General features: G+C 41.5%; 1 protein-coding gene across 1 annotated transcript; it reads left to right on the top strand.

Moving 5' to 3' along the window:
- Positions 1-8,950: 8,950 nt before the first annotated feature.
- Positions 8,951-17,427, top strand: ATF3 (activating transcription factor 3). Its single transcript, XM_066178313.1, has 4 exons — positions 8,951-9,071; positions 13,603-13,846; positions 14,756-14,863; positions 15,813-17,427. Exons 2-4 carry the CDS (start codon positions 13,607-13,609, stop codon positions 16,008-16,010), a joined length of 546 nt encoding a protein of 181 aa, XP_066034410.1. The 5' UTR covers positions 8,951-9,071; positions 13,603-13,606; the 3' UTR covers positions 16,011-17,427.
- Positions 17,428-19,199: the final 1,772 nt, after the last annotated feature.

The raw sequence follows: 19,199 nt of genomic DNA, 5'->3' as shown, positions 1-19,199 counted from the left end.
AGGCAGTGAAAAGGGAATTGGGAACAAAATGAATTGAAATTGGAAGTTGAGGGCCAAGGCTCTAATATTGACCAAAGAGGGAATTTGAAGAATAGATGATGACTCTGCTGGTAGGCAATCACGGTGCTAACAGTCACCATGATGATAAAAGTTGGTGATGATTAGCTTATATTATCTCATCTCCTGTGTCTGCTGAATTTCACCCAATAAGCCTGCTGTGGAGCTCTGGGAGGTGTGCAGCAGATGCTGGGAGAGACACAGATGGGTCTTGGCTGGGGTAGATCATAGAAGAAAGGTGGTCATAACCCGCTGAGTTTTGTAAGAGTCCCTTTAGGGCAGGCACATGCACAGATAAGTAAGACTCAATGAATAGATTTTGTCAGGAAACCAAAGGGTGCTGAAGTCCCTCTGTTACATGGGAATGAGTTTAGAGAGAAGGTGCATTAGAGGTCTGTCCTCCCAATACCCTGTGGTAGGAGAACCCATGACAGGGGAAAAGCTGCATCAGTGCTCTGGGACATCCTGGAGATCAGGACTGTGGCCAGGAATGCTGCTTTTACAGCCCCTTATTTATTAGTAAAAATATGTACAGCAGGCATTTTAAAATAAGAAAAGGGCTGTTGTTTGAACATATTATTCAAGCTGGTGTTGAAACCTACAAACCCTACAAATGCGTAGACATCTGCATGAATCCAGAACATTTATGGGAAAATGAATTTACATATTACATTATTTATAACATAATATGACATAACTTATATATTTTTATTATAGTGACATTTAATGATTGTAAACCAACCCCCAGCAACTTGAGTCCAAGTTTAATGCCCCTGCTCTGCAAAGAAAACAGTGTGCACCTCACATTTGCAGTGAGAACCTTTTTTCCCTGCAAGCACTCACTGCATAACACGTGGCTGATTTACAGTCTGAGTTCAAGAGATTTCACAGATCACTAGGGAAATTTTGGAGAAGATTTTGGAGCCTAAACATCCACTTTTGCCCAAAGCACGAATCACCTGTAAAAAAAGACCTGGTGAATTTAAGTGTTGCCTGCTAGGTTACATGTTCTTTCCACTTTAATCACAAAACAAATCATCAACAAAAAATATCAAGCTAGACCATCCCAAGCCAAATCTTTGGGTGATGAAATTAAATTAGTTATGCCAATTTATATCTGTGAGGAATTCATGACTTGCTTTGGGTTCTCTGTCATATCTGTACTTTCTGCTGCAGCCACAAAGCTGATGATTTATCAGACGTTTTTTCTGCTACAATGTAGAACATTTTGGCTTATGCAAGGGCAAGAAATATTTCTTCACTAACAAAGAAACTACCTTTCCCTCCAGAACATCTCTTCAAAATGGGACAGTAGAGCATGTTTTCCTTTGATCAGCTTTGAATTTATGAGGGAAAAAAAACCCACTAAATTTAAATAGCATCGAACTACACTTTCCATTTGTGGGAAAAAAATCAGGATCTACCAAAATTCAAAACATTTGGGTTTTTAGAAAAATAACAGTAATTATTCTTCTTTAAAGATCTGCAATGAATTAATTGATCAGCCCATACATTTAAGAAAATGTCTCTCTAACAAGAGACCACAATATTAGACCTTGCCAGGTGCTCTCATCCCAAATATGTTAGAATAAATATGTTTCCACAGAAATAATATTTATAGAGGCTATGTGATATCTTTGTTAATGGCAAGTCTTAAGTTAGGCTATGCTTTTGGACAGACAATATTTAGCTTTGTATTTAATTGCTGTGCTGAATCTGGGCTTCTATTTGGCAGTTGAAATATTGTCATCATTTTAAGAGCTCACTATAAAACTCTTGTGTACAAAATAAAACTCTTGTATATATAACAAAAACACACTGAGAATCTTTACTGGGGCTGCTCAATACTACTGCCATGCACACATTCAGTAGTAAGGGTAGATAATAATGCATCAAGAAAGCAAAAAAGCCCATACGGGTGCTAATTAAAATTAGACATGAAAATAAAATACAGCAGCCTTATCCATTATTTCCATTTGGGAATCTCAGCTACCTAAAGCGTAAAATAATGCCCATTTCAGCAGACTGGGAAACAGAACAAAAGGAAGATCTTCAGGTTATCTTCACAAAGATGGTGAATAAGGAGCCCTCTCAATTCCCAGCTATCCTCATGTTATTTCCAGGGTAGGACTAAAGCCCAGCTCCACAGAAAGAGGCAGTGCATGGTGAAAATAAATTCCCATCTCTTCCACTTAACTATGTAACCTGCAATGTGGAGTCGAGCATTGCTGTGAATCAGTACATTCATGGCCCCAAACTTCCCTTCTAAACTTGGACTTGGCCTTTTAATAAAACCCCATCAGCAAGAACACTGGGTCTGGAGAGAAAGACTTGATTTAGGTTCTCACGGCTGGCTGAGTGAGGTGAAACTTGTGTCTCCTCTTTCTGAGGAGAGATGATCTAACCACACACTGATCATCTGTGCTGTCTGGGGAGCCTTACTCTGCATGTCTCTCACTCAAGCTGTCCTAACCTGAAGTTTCGAGCCGATTAGACAGTAAACCAGATGGTGCCTGACTTTTCAGCCCCGTGGTGAGGACATGCCCTGGACAAGGGGCATCCTGCAGTCTGCTTTTCTCTCTCTGTAGCCATTCTGCTTCTAAGAGTCACTGCAGAGAAGATGGACCCTACCCCACCATGGATAGCATTCCCTGCCAGACTGGTGTCACTTGGGAAGCCCAGGTGGGTGTAGTGGCACCCTGCACCTTCCCCTGTTGCTGAGGTTGCCTTAGGAACAGCCTCCCGTGCCCACAGACCACTCAGGATTTGGGTTCAGGGAGTGCTTTTGTGATAGCAATCAAGGCAGTGTCATTTTAAAACTGTGTGCAGCTCTATCAGTTTAATTTTATTTACACTTTGTTCTCATTATCTGGGCAACTTACTGTACAGTCAAAGTCAAAAAAGTAAACCAAGGAAGATTAGAGGCTGAATGAAAGTTGTGATCATTCATGTGCTCCTTTCATGGCAAAGCACATGTGAAGTAGGTGAGAGGACAAATGATAAGCACAGTGAAAGCTGCAGTGGCAGCCTTGTTTTAATATTCTGTAGGCTGCAATCTGTGCCATGCAGCATTTTTATCTGAAATGGTATTTATGTAGGAATCAACGTTTAATAATTGGAAATGTGCATTTGTAATTATTATGACAAATTGTAATTTGCATATGTACCAGACAGATGAGAAGACTTGTTTAAGGTATCGTAAGTGATATTAAATTCCAGAGTGTTCTTTATATATGTGCACAGTTCCAAGGACAATCAATAAGAAGAGCTGGTTTTTCTAGGGGGTATGTGTGTGTGTGTTTGTATTTGTGTGTAGGAGCATGGTTAATTCCATAATGTGTCCAAAATGCTTGTAACTTAACACAGTAAAAATAGATTCTCTCTCTTGCTTCCTGTCGTCCTTGGTGTTCACCTGGAAGACAACAAGGACACAAACCATAATTACATTACTCCACCCAAGGGGAAGAATACACCTTCAGAAAGGTATTCCTAGCCTTTCTTCCAAGTTACTTCAAGAGGAGAGTTTTGTAGACTGAGAACCAGTGTGACTAAATGCTGGTTTTTCATAGTGCCTGGGGGCTAAATTTATCTCTCATTGAAGCCAATGGGAATCTTTCCATTGACGTAAATAACAGTTGGATCAGGTCTTAGGACTTTCATTAGTGATCATTTTTTTACGTGTAAAGACATCAGTGAAGTTCAGGATGAGCCTGCAACTGATCTCAGACAAACCCTGGGATGCTTTTACAAGGTGGAAGGGATGGGGAGAGGGAGATGAAGGGCAGGATCTGTGAACAAGTAGTTTTCTTGCCATGAAATGGATGGGACTATAAAGGCACTTTGAGGAAATATAATTTACACTTGCCTGAGGGCAGTTAATATACCTGACCTATCATTTTGCTTGTTCAGTGAAACCAGTGAGTTTGCTGTGTTCAGTCTGGCTTAAGATGTGATTCTTCCATATGGGATCTAGTGGGATCTAGTTTTCTTGTTGTTTATTACCTGGATGTATCCAAAGAGATAACAGATTTTAATTGCAGGTTATTGTGCTTGGCCAGCTTCTAGGCTGGTGCACAGAGTCCATCTGATTTTAAAAAGCCTTGAAAATCTTCAGCAAAAGGAAACTAAAGATATACTTGACTGGGCCAGTGTCAGGGCTGTCTCTCAGCTAGAGAGAAGGGATATTTGTATAACTTGCACCTCCACCCCACACTTCTGAAACACTCCCTGTAACAATGACTGACAACCTTCTGGAACATTAATTTAGTAAAATTCGTGGTAATGTTGTGCATGAGAATCTGGTCCTGAAATGTACGCGTTGCACCCAGTGGTCATTTTTTAATCAGTGCCTCCATCTCATGAAGGGAGAAACAAAAAGGAAAATGACAGAAACAAAAGAGAAATTGAAAATTAAAATCATTTAAATTTAGGAAGCTTCCAGGCAGAACCAGGAGGACCAATGGGAGAAAAAATTCTGGGAAAAAAAGGAACAGAAAAAAGGGGGATGATGAAATCCAGGGATACAGGGAGGGAAAAGAGAAGTGAGAAGAGTAGAAACAGGGAAGTGGCAAAAGAAAAGGAGAAGCTGCTGTTTTAAAGAAATGGGAAAGGTAATTTCCAGAAATAAAGCAAAAGAGAGTAGGGAATGGGATTTTAGAAGGAGAGAATGAATTAAGAGAATGGATTTAGAGGGATTGTGATGGGAGAAGGCAGTAAGGAAAGAAAAGCTGAGGAGAGAAAAACAAAGAGCAAAATAATTTTATCTTCAGTGTTAAAGAATAAAAGCAGTTAAAACAGAGCACCTATTTCCCTCCACAAAACACATATTCATCTGCTCATCTGCTTGAGAGGTATTAAATGTAAGTGAGTAGCAGGGTTTGCCATACAGTCTCAGTGAGAGTCAGTTCTCTAACCCTGTGGTTTTTAACTCCCATTTTGGGACCTTTTAGGTCCATAGAGATCAAATCCTTCCAGAGTGAAATTTGTCCTTGCTGCTGGAGTTTTGGAGGCTTTTTATTCACTTTTTGGAGAAACTCTTGGAAGTACCTCCAGATGCCCAAAGAGTCCCCATACTGCTGCTGGAAAAACTCTGGGCTGGGTGGAGGTGGCTGATACTACTCCTGCTGCTGATTGCTCCCATAGTTCAAGCAAACCTAAATGCTGGAAAAACTAGTCCCCAGTTTCAACGCTGCTGTTAGTCCAGTCAGATGGGAAAATTATCTCAAAATTAGTCCATGTTTTGGTGAAGAGGGGAGTCTTGCCACATAGATTCAGACCTGAATGTACCACATAGCAAAAATTACAATGTGAAGGTTAGTTCCCATCACAGAAGTAGAGAACAATATTTCACCAGAGTCAGAAAACCTGATTCTGTGCAAATTTTACCCCATGATAACTCTGAATTATGGAAGCCTATTTCTCTTATGTGTGCTGTGCAGGAAAAGATTTGTGTTGTGAGGGTTACAGTAATTTCAAAACTTAAAACAATTCAAACCATAAAACACACAGAGAGGCAGGTTTTACTCATGTTATCACTACACATTTGATTTATTAACATCTCATTATATTTTCATCAAACTGAACAGGTTTAATGGAACTGTGTGACCAGAAACCAGCATAGGATCTGGATGGGACATGGAGATTTAAAATGTGTTGCTCTGACTGACGTGCTTCAGTGGCATAAATGTTAGGACAGGAGAAAGTTTCTGCTGTGAGTCTGGGAGTCTGTTGCTCTGTATGATGGTGTCTGTAGCTCTTTTTAGTAATGAGACAGACATGTTTTAATTTTAATCAAATATCCATAGTGTGTGAATATTATCAAGGGATGTGGAGGCAGGACTTGGTCAGAAAGAGGTAAAGGAGAGAATTCTTTACTCCACACTGGAGACTCCTGGAGGGCTGCAAGGACAACACTGTGGAGTGGTATTCAGCCTGATTTCTCTGCAGAGGGAAAAGAACCCAGTACAAATCAGTCTGAGTGATGAGCTGCTGTACCTGGCTTAAGGGAAACAGGAGTTAAGAACATGGGTGTTACCTCTGTCAACAAAATGATGTTTCAGGGGAACTGTTCCCTGCAGTTTGTGACGAAAGAGAGAAATAAATTGGACAGTGTTCAGGGGGAGGCAAAGGAAAGATATTTTGTGAGATGGAAAATTAAACTGGCAAGAACATCAGAGCATCTGGTGGCTGCACTGGGTGTTACTTTACCTTCCTGATTGTCTTAATTTTTTTTATTTTTTTTTTTTTTTAACTGAGGTGTGATCCAATGTCTTTACTGAGATTAACTTAGCTTTGGTTTCAATAGGGATCTGGATAAAACCTATGTGACACAGTGGAGCTGGGTTTATTTTTCATTGTGGTTTCGTTTTCTTTTTTCACTGAAGAATTTCAAGCCAGGACATGTTTCAGTGGCCTAATCTCAAACACGCACAGGAACAGTTTCTCTGTTTGCTTTGCAGGGAGGAGCTGGCTCCCTTCAGGAGAAGTTCAAGAATGAACACAACTGCTTTGCTGTCAGATTTTATTGCTGGCTGCAGCTCGTGGGTAATAATGGTACCAGCACTGTGTAGCAAACATGTACATGTCAGTGACCATCCACAACTGGATAACAACACTTGGATTTCCAAGGTACTTCTACCCACATGGAATGAGGGAACTGTTGGGTTTTTTTTCCATTATTCTCCAACACTGCTCTGCTTAACTGAAAATACTCTAAATACCTTCCCAGTTCTGATGCAGCTACCTAAATAAGGACAGTTGCTAAATTTCTATCATAATTGCAGCAGGCACCTGTCTTGGCCACTAAAACCGATTTTCTAACACATTTCCATAGTGCTTAAAATTTTCCAACCAACTATCTTTTGGGAAGAAATTTTCCACATTTGGCTTCTGCTTGAGAGGAAGTTTTTTTTCTTCTAGGCTGAAGAAAAATGGTGCCAGCTGTCCTTGAGCACAGCATGAATTATAAAATTGTGCGTCTGAAGGAAAAAGAACTTCTTAGGCTGTACCAAAGTACAAAAAAGCTTCCTCTAGACTCTTGTGAAGAGCAAGGTTTTTTCCTGGCATTATACTTGACATTGATTTACCTAGATTAATAAAAATGCAGCAATAACTATATTTTGATAGAGCTAAGAATGATTTTTCTATAGGTGAGTGAAAAAGAAAATCTTGTGGCTCACAGGAGCTGTGAATGGAGAGCTGCCAGGTAGGTCAGAGGAGATCTCTCCTGCCCTCACAAAGTGCACTTCTTTGTTTGCAGAGAACAGGGTGCGACTGCACCTTCCACAGGAGGGAAGCCAACGTCACTGCTCCAGACTCCTTCCTTTCCCACCAGATCAGTATTTTTCTTTCAAGAGCAGGCAACTAAATCCGAAATAAGAATGGTAGTTTTGCAAAGTTACCAGCACCTGGACGTTAAAAAAGTCTAAGATTACTACTCCTCTCTATGTGGCCAATATTTTATATGTATATATATATGCATGTATGTGTGTATGTATATATCCATCCAGACAACCACATGCACACAGAAGGGAGATACAGAGGGACTTCCAAACTACTCTTAGAAACCTGTATCCTTGACAAAACATTGCAAGTAATTAAAGTATCCCAGAATATACCACTCGAGACATATTACCTATTATCAAAACCGATGTATTGAACCTTATAAAATTAATCAACCATTTTGAGCACTTGATTGGAATATACATTTTATACATGATGGTATACATTTTATTTTGGTTTAGTTACAATGTTCTCAAGCATGAAATGTCCTGGTGTTTCCATGCCAAGTACAGAGACTTGAAAACTGGCATAATAACACTTTTGCATGTATTATATATGAAATATTATTGTACTGGATAATTCCATGCATCTGTCTTTGTAAGCTTTCTGTGCCTCCCCCGGGTAAACTTTTTTTTGGTGTTTTGTTGGTTTTTTTTTTTTTAACATCTTATTTTCTAGAACTTTGAAGGCCGTTAGGAGGAAATTTCTGTCTGTTACACAAACCAAAGAAAAAAAATGAACTAGACAAAACCCCCTTTACCACAGCCACAACCGTATTTCCCTCTCTGCTCTAGGAACTCCCTGTTTTTTCATGAGATCATAAGGAAATAGCATGCTGCTGTGTTTTAAGAAAAGTTTAAAAAATACCCTAACAAAACAAACAAAAGCCCCAAACAGTGTTATTTTTAGCCTTCTATAATTTCATTAAACGGGTCTTTCCTTCTCAGAGTAAAAAATGAAGCCTTCTCCTTTATGTGAAATGAACTTTTAGCTATCATCTAAAGTAGCGGAGGGGGGGGGGGGGGGGGGGGGGGGAAGGTAGGACCGGGACGGGCGGGCTGGGGTTGGGGAAGAAAGGACTTTTTTTCCTCTAGAGAAAGATCACACTTTTCAATCCTTTCGAAAAATACACAATTGCCACTCTTTTTTTTTCTTGTTTCTTTTTTTTTCTTTTTTATTTTTTTTTTCTGTTTTCGGCCGCGAGAGGGACTTTGATTTATTGTCAGAATCAAAATGGCCCGGAGAAAGAAACTCCCGGACTCTCAATAAAAATAAATAAATTAAATGAATAAATAAATAAATAAAAGGGAGAGTGAAGAGAGAAGGAGAAGGGGTCTGTCGGGGTGCCGAGGGAGGGATGCTGCCTGGCCCGGCCCGATTGGGCGCGGTGGTGTCGCTCCGTGCCGTGCGGTGCCGAGCCGAGCCGTGCCGTGCCGTGCCGGCGGGGAAGCCTTGCATCACCGCCGCGAGCCCGCTTCCCTCCTCCCTCTCTTTCGGAGAGGCTATTAATAGCATGACATCAGCCGGGGACTCGCCGCCAGAGTAAATACCAGCGCTGCCCGCTCGGCTATAAAAGGGGGGTGATGCAACCCGGGTGAGCGGCAGAGGAGCGGGGAGCCGAGGGAGCTGCTTTCCCTCTCCCGCAGCAGGCGGCGGAGCAGAGCGGACGGCAGCGCGGCGGGGCTGCGGAGCCCCTTCCCTCCTGCCGGGAGAGCGGCGGCGGCGGGAGGAAGGTAGGTGGAAGCAGGAGAGAAGCGGCCGGGACTGCCCGTGCCGGCGGGACGAGGGTCTGAGCTCCGGGGAGGCTGTCCCGCCGCGGAGGGATGGATGCCCGCCGGAGGACCCGCGGCGCGCCGCCGGCAAAAGTTTCGGCGCCCCGGGCGAAGTCGGGCGCGGCGGTGCCTCCGCCGGCCGTGAGCGCCGGGAGAGCCCCCGGCCCCGCCGTGCTCCTCCGGAGCCCCTCGCCCGCCCGGCGGCGCCGGCTTCGTGCCGGCGCTCACATCTGGGGGAACCCCCTGCCCGGGCTGCCGCCAGATGTGAGCGCCGGGAGGAGCCCGCCCAGCCCCGGCCGGCCCCGGGCCGGCAGCGCCGCTCGGCACCGCGCGGTGGCGGCCGCGGCGGGGACCCGGCACCGGCACCCGGGAGCCGCGGGATGCCCGGGCGGCCGCGCCCGGAGCTGGGGACAGCGGCGGCGGCGGCACCGCGGGGACAGGGACGGGGAAGCCGTGGCGGGACAGCCCAGGCTATGACAAACCCGCAGTGCCGCGCGTGGAGTTATCTCTGATATTCCCGCAAACCGAGGGGGAACTTCTCGTGGCAGCCAGGGATATTCACTTTCCTTTCTGTCTCGGTGTCTTGACGTGAAGTAGATCAGTTCCTAAACTGTTGCCCAAGCAAATCGGGCGTGACACAACAGCCAACTTCTTTCTGAGAACGAGTTTCCTGTTGGAAATCGATTTTCCTCCTAGTAACAGCACTTGAGAAGCTGGAAGGCAGCAGAAAATGGTTTGGGAGCGATGTGGGATGTCAGAAAGCTTAAGGTCAACTAGCGTGCACCGAGGTTGTGAACTGCAATTGCTCTTAATGCTGTTTAAGATTAACCTCAGTGGTTATCAGGGTTTATTGCATCAGCACCAAAGGAAAAGGAATTCGTATGAAGAAATAAAACCAAGAAGCCCAGTGAGCCATCTGCTGTTAAGCAAGAAAAAACTGAAAGTAGTCACTTTCAATATTAAAATTAAACGAGAATATCCTTAAATAATGGAAGTGCACAGTTAGGAAGCATGTTCCGATTTTAAAATCTTGGCAGATGAGATGAAAAAGCTCCTTGTAGATGAAAAGAATCATCTGCAAAAAACAAACCAAAAGCAGGGGGAGAACTAATGAATAGAGTTGTTTGAACGTACCTGAATTGGGAGGGTCCCATGAACAGTAAAACTGTTGAGAATTCCAAAACTAAGGCTAAAGTAATGAAGCATTAACTCAGCCCGGGAACAGGCTGTGCCGGTAACAGCCCAGGGCTGAGAAGTGTTCAGCACCTCCAGTGGCAGCAACTCCAGAACATGTGCATGGTGTAACAAAGTAAACAGAGATTGTATCGGAAGGGCCACGATGGGATCTCGCTCTAAGGCTTGATATTCCAATTCCTACTGTTTCTCCAGCCTTCACAAACCCAGAGGAAACGAGATAGTGCTCTGCATGGCTTATAGACAGAGGGACATTTTGTACAAAAACTGGGACAAGGAACGGCAACTTGTTGCATTTTTTTAAAGTAGTAAAATCTAATTTTCCTGTTCGTAAAACATTTCTAAAAACAGATTTGTTCCTCAGAAACCGCAAAGCATCTACCTTGTTTTTATGAAAAGGGAGCATATTGAGCTTACTGAGGAGCTTTGACACAAGGCTGATTATTTCTGTCATTTGTATGGTGGTGGCTCCTGACACTCTACAATCTACAGAGGCAGACTGGACGCTGCCCTAGCAGGCACTTCACAGCAGCCCCAGGAAAGAGCCCCAGGGGAGCAAACCAGTGGCAAACAGCTCTGCAGAATGGAACTCAGCTCACAGCAGAAATCCTTGCAGAAACCTCAGCCCCTGGCAGGCCTTCCCTCCCCAAAAATGTTGGAGCAATTAGAGGTGCATTTCAGGATGACTGGGAGGGCAGCGAGCTGTTCAGGGAGGAGAGCAGCAAGTTCCTACAGTCAAGGACACTTTCTCCTGCTCTAGGCACTCAACCACTCCTCTTTTTCACACTAGTGACAGGTGGGTGAGAAGATCTGAAGCCATTATATTAGGGTTTTAGTGGTGTTTGTGGTACACTTAGCACTAACTGCTAGAAATCCACAGTTAACACAATTTCTTGGGCACGTTCTTGGTTTCCTCTGGTGCTGCTGCTGACCTTAATTAAAAGTTCACCTAAACTGAAAAATAAGTGAATAAACCAGCAGAGCTTAAAAATTATTAGCCCAACTAATTATTTTGGAGTCTGGAAAAACGGTTTTACTGTTGCTTTAAGGCTCCTGGTTGGATTGAATTATACAGAATTAACTTTGTTGAATGAAGCTATCACCAGCATTCAAGGAGACTGAGTCAGTGAAAATAACTGAAATTTCTGCTGGCAGTGAGGGGTTCAGTGTCATCTGGAATTAGCCTGTTTAAATTAGTTGAATGGTTGAACGTTGGGAAATGGTAAATAATACTGGGAGGACTTCAGCTGGAAATTAATAGGGCCATTTCTGACTTGCTGGAAAAGAGTAACTGCTAGCTTTCTGAGATTATAGGATTAAACTGTATCAGTACTTTAAATGTGACTCATGAGCAGGGGCTTTCTGAAGAGAATTACATAAATTTCCCAAGGTCTTTCTGAATAACAAATCGTTCCAAATCATTTCCCCATCTTGAATAACTGCGGGTGAAATCCTGGTCCCATTGAGGTCAACAGAAAAAGTCCTTTTGATTTCCCTGGGGTCAGGATTTCAACCTGAGACTCTGGGAAATGTTCAGCTCTTCTGTGGTGACTGGGTGAGGAAGAAGTGAGGAAGACTGCAGCTGGACCTGATATTTTCCAGCAAGAGGCAATTCACTCCCCTCCGATTTTTATGTTTACTTCACTTAGTGATCAACCAGATTCTATTCTCATTTGCACCAGTGTGGATTTACAGTGTATTTTTAGATATCTCTGAGCAAATTCTATCTTCTTGTCAAGGCACATGACCCCAAACATTTCTTGCTGGGTTCCAGAAGTAACCTACAGGGAACTGTGCAGGTCTGGGTTGACCATGTGGAAATTTAGCTTACCCACACTGCTACCCCAAGGCAACTGTTTGCTTACCTGCACTTAGTTAATTACAATTGACTTTTCTGTAATTATTGTCGTTCTAATCCAGAGTAGATAACACATACTGTAATTATCCATACAGCTATTAAAAAAAACAGAACAACAACAACAAAAGTCTACACACCAAAGATAGCTGGAAAACCAACATAGTAAAATCCAATTTAACACAAGTTACTTTATGAACAAGGGAAGTATTACTATCTGTTTTCCTGTGGATTTGCACCTTTTGTCCATTGGAGTACACACAAAAGGCGCTCAGTTTTTTTTTTCTAGACTTCTTATCTCGCTTCTCCTGAGTGAGAGATGGGCTGTGACTTGTAGGGATGTGTGCATCAGCTAGCCCACTATGTTTGGATGGCTGACTGCTAAGTTTTGCCTCTTTCGCCCTCAGTGGGGCCACCAGTTTTCACCAAGGGCCTCTCTCCCTTCAAAATTGACTAAAAAAATAATAAGGATTACTAAAAAGAGAAAAGTAGAGAGTACTGTTGGATAGGTTTGTTTTCTTCAGAAATCTACTAGAAATGAGGTTTCTCCATGGGTCTACATTTGCATAATTCCCCTAAAGACTCTTCAGTCACACTGTTTTATGTCAGCAGAAGATCCAGCCATAAATATTTAAGAATTTCAAGCCTCTCATAGAGGGCACATAAGGACAGTTTTGAATTTTACAAGACCAAAGGAATGAAACAAACAGCTTCACATTTTTCACAAGTCAATCCCTCCAACTCAGCTTGTGCTGTGGAGCCACAGAGCATGGAGAGACTTTTGTCTTTGTTCCAGCTCTTATCGTTAACTATTTTTCAGGAGTTTATAGTCAAATCTACAACTGTGTGTAAAATTGAGTGTGATAATTTTGTGACAGATCCTGTTGTGGTTAGCAAGTTCCACCTTCTGGTAGAACTCATTGAGTTAAGTGTAGCTGAGATCAAGGTATGCTCTGTCCATTTGAAGCTGGAATTTTTGGTGATACAGCTCTGAAGATGAAAATACTCTTACTCTCCTTCTATGCTTTAAATAATAATACTGCTCATTTGTTTTCTGATTTTTGTTCTGATTTTCTTTGTCTTCCTATCCATTCAATTCTCATTTGCCACACATTACCAGTTTAAAACTTAACAGTATACGTACTTGCACACAATTTTTAAAATAATAAGTTTCAGAAAGACCTAGAAGTTTTTTCATGTGTTGATACATATGCATACCTTTAAATACTAATTTTGACTTACATAAAGTTTTTTGAGTGTCCAAATTCTTAACTGCTTGTCTCTGTTGAGAGATTGGGGTAGACTAGGAATGGGGACTGAAGCAGAGTAAGAACTACAGTGTTATTCACAGTATGAAATATACCACTGAGAGATATTATTTGAAAGATATAACTTTCTAAAGTTGTTGAAAGACTATCAATATTATCTCTTTTGCTCTTTCAGCAAAATGATGGTTCAACACTCAGGCCAGCTATCTGCATTAGAAGTCAGCGCCTCCGCGATTGTTCCCACTTTGTCCCCTGCTGGGTCACTGGGGTTTGATGATTTCACAAATTTAACCCCCCTGGTGAAGGAGGAGCTCAGGTTTGCCATTCAGAACAAGCGTCAGTTCCACAAGATGTCCTCCACTTTGGACACGGTGACTGTTTCTGAAAGGCCAGTGGAAACATCAATGATGAAGACAGAGGTAGGGCTCTTTAAACAGAATTTTGGTGTGAATGATTAATTCTCTAACAAAGTTTTGCCACAAGACCAGTAATTGTATTAACTATAGAAAGTCCTCTGCACCGTACTTGTTTCCTTTAAAGCCAGCTGCTTGGCTCTCTGTTGAGTGCTTGGGCGATCTCTCTGGTGTTTCTTATAGTTGGATATTTTATTTTCAATTATGGACTACAGACAATATTTTGCAGTGATTAAAGCAAGTGCTAACCTGGTTTCCCTGCCCACTGGTGGCTGAACTGGGAATAAGTCTCTGCTGAAAGTCTGCTTCCCTGAGGACAGTCCAGCAGAACCTGTCGGGGTTAAGACATGGACCTGCTGTGTCCACACTATGCTTTTGCTTAAAGATGATACTATCCGTGAAAAACATTACTCTTTGAAAGTGGAGAAATAGCTTTGGTTAAGGAGAGAGTTACACCTTGGTCTGAGCCTCCACAGGAAACAGAAGGAGGTGTGTTAGTATTCCCTTTTTGGTCCTGCTTTTAATTCACTCACTTCTTGCTGCCTCACTCATGACACATCCTCCTCTCTGCTCCCTGTGCCCCTCCTCCTTTTCCTCCCTGGGGAATGGAGAGATGGAAGTGTGGGAGCCTGGGGAGACATTCAGTAGGTTTTTTGAGTACCACTGATTTTAAATGAGCAATCATATAGATTACATACAACCCCGCTCCAGTCAGGTTTTTATTGACAATTCTAATGAAGTTCCTGCCATTCTACTGTATGACAAACAAGGTCAGACTCACATTTTTATGTAACTCATGATGTGAGCACTGACAGCACTATCCATGTTGATTTTAAAAATCCAGGAGTTATCAAAAATCAGGTCTCATAATTACAACATCTTATGGATTGTGTGTACCTGTTTTTTGTGGGACAGTTTTCTCCTGAAGAGGATGAAAGAAAAAAGAGAAGAAGGGAAAGGAATAAAATTGCTGCAGCAAAGTGCCGAAACAAAAAGAAGGAAAAAACAGAATGTTTGCAAAAAGTAAGTGACTAGATACAATTGTTCTTAATCTGTCATCTTGCCAGGATCCAAACAGATAGCATAGGGTACTGTCACAGTAGAAAATCAGAAAGATGTCACCCAAAACTCTGTAAACACTTAAAAACATTAGTTATGAAAAAGAAACATGCCATATATTAAATCCAAACCTGGTTGAAACTGGCATAAAGTGAAAACATGTAGGAGTGAAAAGAGATTACTGTTTCAGTGACCAGTCTTGTCTATGGAGATAATGCAATTTGAATGCATGCACTGAACACAAAAAGAAGTAAAAATCATGTTTCATAAAATATTCACTATGGGGAGCCTGCAAGCACCTATGAGTAATTTCTGACTTCTTTATGAACAGAGTGGTGTGGAAGCTTGAATTCTCTGTCCTAGAAGCCCAGTCAGATCTTCACCTCCTGTGCTGTGATATAAAACTGTACTTCAGTAGCACCAGACCTGTATCTAGGTATACAGGCCTGTATATTCACATACCTAGGGGCAGGGGGAAAAAAGCTACATTTATACTTTGGTGGCTTAACATGGGTTTATAAATATGTGACCTGATGTTCCAGGGAGTTAAGGAGCAGCACAGATAATTTTGGGTCAATTTTTGACCCAAAAAGGTCAGAATAATTTTGCAGAAGATAGCAATAATGCTTTGAGTATCTGTCACCCTTAAGTGAATACAAGTTTGAATTTCGCTTTTTAACTTCCATTATGTGCTCTAGAGGCCAAAGGAGGTAACTCTCAATCTGGTTTTCAGGCCATTACTAGCTGGGGAATGTAGAGTTCTACCATTACAGCACACTCAGTACATGTGATTCATTTGTCTGCCAGCCACACGCTTTCCCACCAATAAAAGACCACAACCATAAGAAAAAAACCCAGTGACTTACTGATTTGAACTTCTCAGTGTAAAAGTTGTGTCTGTGCTTTGTGCTAGGAGTCAGAGAAGCTGGAAACAATCAATGCAGAGTTGAAAGCCCAGATCGAGGAGCTGAAGAACGAGAAGCAACATTTGATATACATGCTAAATCTGCACAGGCCCACGTGTATAGTCCGTGCACAGAATGGAAGGACACCTGAAGATGAAAGAAATCTTTTTATTCAACAGATCAAAGAAGGCACATTACAAGGTTAAGTGATACGGCAAACATGGAAGTATTTATAATGTTTTTAACAGCTACCAGAATCCATGGGGGAGTCTGACAAAATGTGTAGGATTCTATTAGTCAAGAGCCTTTAGGAAGGGCAGATTGCTTTCATGAGTGGAAAGAATCATTTTGGCTTGACAGCGATTCTTGCCCTTGGAAGATCTGGTCTCAATCAAATTGAAGAGCCTTCTGCCTCAAATGTAGGGTTTGCACCTGTCATACTTGCTGTTCCTAGGAGCTACAGACAACAGCTTCTGAAGTTTTAGCTCTCTGCTAGTATCCAGTATCTGCACTCACGAGGTTTGTGCTAGAACACTATGACTTCCAGCGATGCACGTGGTACAGACAGCTGTGCTGGATGGACACTGTTCTTCCTTGTTGCTGGTAGGGAAAGAAGACTGAGTATTTTTGAGTTTCCAGGAGGATGGTTTCTGGCAGAATGTACTGATGTGTAATGTAGCATTCTAACCTGACACACACACACACAAAAACCCCCTGTAGTTCCAACTAAGCTTTGTCATTTTTTTTCACAATGCTCATGTGGGTTTTTTCTGTGACTCATCTCAGTGACTGAATTTGAAGGGTCTAGTAAGTGTGACAAAGAAATGTTTCTTCCAAAACCTCTATGTAGCCTAGCTTGTGTTTTATGAGCTATCACCCCAGATACTACCCCTTGGGGGCTACAATTTTTCCTTGAATTGCTGAAGAGCAGCTTCTACCATCACATACTGACTTGGTGAATTGAACCCACTGAATTGGAAAGAGGAAACTATCTGTGCAGGGGTATTGATAGAGGTTTTGCTCAAGTAAAAAATTGCAGGACTGAATCCCAGTCTCCTGAACCTTGAAGAAAATAAATATTTTTTTAAAATTCATCTAGGATCTAATCCTACAAGCCTTAATTTGTGCTATTACCCCTCAGTCACAGAAAAGGTTCCATGGATTTCAGTGGGTCTGCTCATGCAGATAGCTCTTACAGGCATAAGAACTTGGCAAGGCTTTTTCCATCCTGGTCAGGATTACTTCTTTTTGCCAGGTGACTCAGAGGGAAAAATTATGATTGTAGGTACTTTTGTTTTACATTTGAGTGGCAACTACAGTCGATCAAAAGTGTTACTTAGAATCTAAAGGAAGCAAGAGTTTTGATGTAGTGAATAATTGTTTAATTTTTTATTAAATACTAACCTTGGATGTTTTTGAGCTGGTAGAAGAGCTGCTGGACAAAACAGTTGGAGCTATGAGTGTTGAAATTCTGATGTTTCTGTGAAATTCTCAGATTGTTTATTTCTATAAAATATACCCTTACAATTTTTTTGTAAAAGAAAATATTATCTTTATTTATCACTAATATCATAATGAGTAGAGCTAATAAATACTGCGAGCAAGATAAAACTGAAAACACAAGTGTTGCGCTGTCTTTTTACTTTTATCTCTTGGTGTTTAATATTATATATTCTTAAACTTCACCAGTTGTATTTGAGACACCACTATTAAAATCATTTATCCCGCATCTTTTTTGAAGATGAGGCACTGAGTGTCTTAAATGATTGGGTGCAGATATTGTACCTTCCAAAATTCTGTATCTCCATCAATGGTGTCTGACTGTTCAGTGTCACAATTTAAACAAAGCAGAATACAAGTGGAGCTTACAGTGCATAATATTTTACACCAGTTCTACAGTGTTGAAATTGTGTGTTTGATCTAAAGGCTAAACTTGAAGATACCTCAGCCATGAGCTTCTTACCCTGCAAGTCTCGCATGAGTCCATCATATATTGTACCTGGTCCTCATATGATTGTTATATTCTGCAACAGAACTACTTAGTATCATTTCCTGAGATCTGGATATATTGTAATGTCCTGTATCACATGTTAAAGGTATGTACTTCATGTATCTGAAAAGTGAATGTATTACAAAGATGACATTCTAGGTCCAATTCTGTCTTAAGAATCCATGATCTTTCTGTATATTGGAAGGAGGTTCCATTGACTTCAGTGAGAGTTTTTTCATGTACTGTAAGCAGAGTTTGGAGCCTCTGTGGCAACCTCTCTGGCTTAAAGGGCAAGTTCTACATGTAATTGGGCCATCTGTTTACCAGACAACACATATACATGGAGTGTGTACAATAAACTTGTCAAACAATGCTCATTATTTGACTTCTGTAACGTGGAAATACAAAACCAAGGCATCACCCCGGTATCGTACACCTTGGCTTTGCTTTTTGCCTCTCAAATACCAGCAGACAACGCTATTTGTTTCGTAATTGGTTATAAAGTGCTACCACAGAGACTATAATGACAGAATTCATGTGTCTCCCTTAGGGAATTTGTATGGTTGCTTTTAACCATATCACCGGTGACGCAGGCGTCATGCTTTTGTTGCTTAATCTTATTTACTCCGCATGCCAAATGTTAATATGGTACCACTACTATTGTCAGAAGATAATCTATTTTTATTTCTTTACATGTGCAGCCACAGCTGCTCTGTACTGCTTTTGTATGTGTGTGTGTGTGTGTGTGTGTGTGTGTGTGTATGCGTGCTCCTGCACGCTGCTCTGGAAATGATGGTACTCAGGGTCACTTGACTGTGCCCAGGAAAAGAGTGTTTAAACAGCTACACAGGAATGGGATGTTGCATGAATTTTCTCAAAGTATACTTTATTCAGGAGAACCCTAAAAATGCATTAAAAAGCAGTTTGTTTTCTATTCTCAAGTTTGTTTTGATACTTTAATAAAAAAGAATTAATATATATTTATTCACGTGTCATTTAATTCATTCTACGTCTCGAGGTCCAAGAGCAATTTCATTCTCTTAGAACAACACTGAGATATTAAAAAGCAAACACTCTTTACAGGTTTTCAACAATAAGCATCTTATAAAGTGGAACTGGTACTGTTCACTGCTTGTCAAGTTATAAACAAAATTTTGTTATTGCAAGATTGATTGTGAATTCCAGGCTAACTTCTTATTTGTGGGCTAGGGCTTAGATAAAAGGACTGGAAAACAGAACTCCTAAACTTTTTCTAACCTTGCAACCAACCAGCTGATAGTTATTTCAACTTTCTGATTCCCTAATGAGTTTAATACTTTTGCCACCATGAAGCCTTAATGTTTCTAGTTCTATTTCTATTGCTTTCTATAATTACATGGAAGACAGTAAGGAAGTAAGGCACAAT

Source organism: Chamaea fasciata, unplaced genomic scaffold (assembly GCF_029207755.1).
Source record: "Chamaea fasciata isolate MVZ Bird 193981 ecotype frontalis unplaced genomic scaffold, bChaFas1.0.hap1 SCAF_3, whole genome shotgun sequence".
Taxonomy (NCBI): domain Eukaryota; kingdom Metazoa; phylum Chordata; class Aves; order Passeriformes; family Sylviidae; genus Chamaea; species Chamaea fasciata.
Note: the sequence above shows the minus strand (reverse complement) of the source record. Positions and strands in the feature narration are given on the sequence as shown.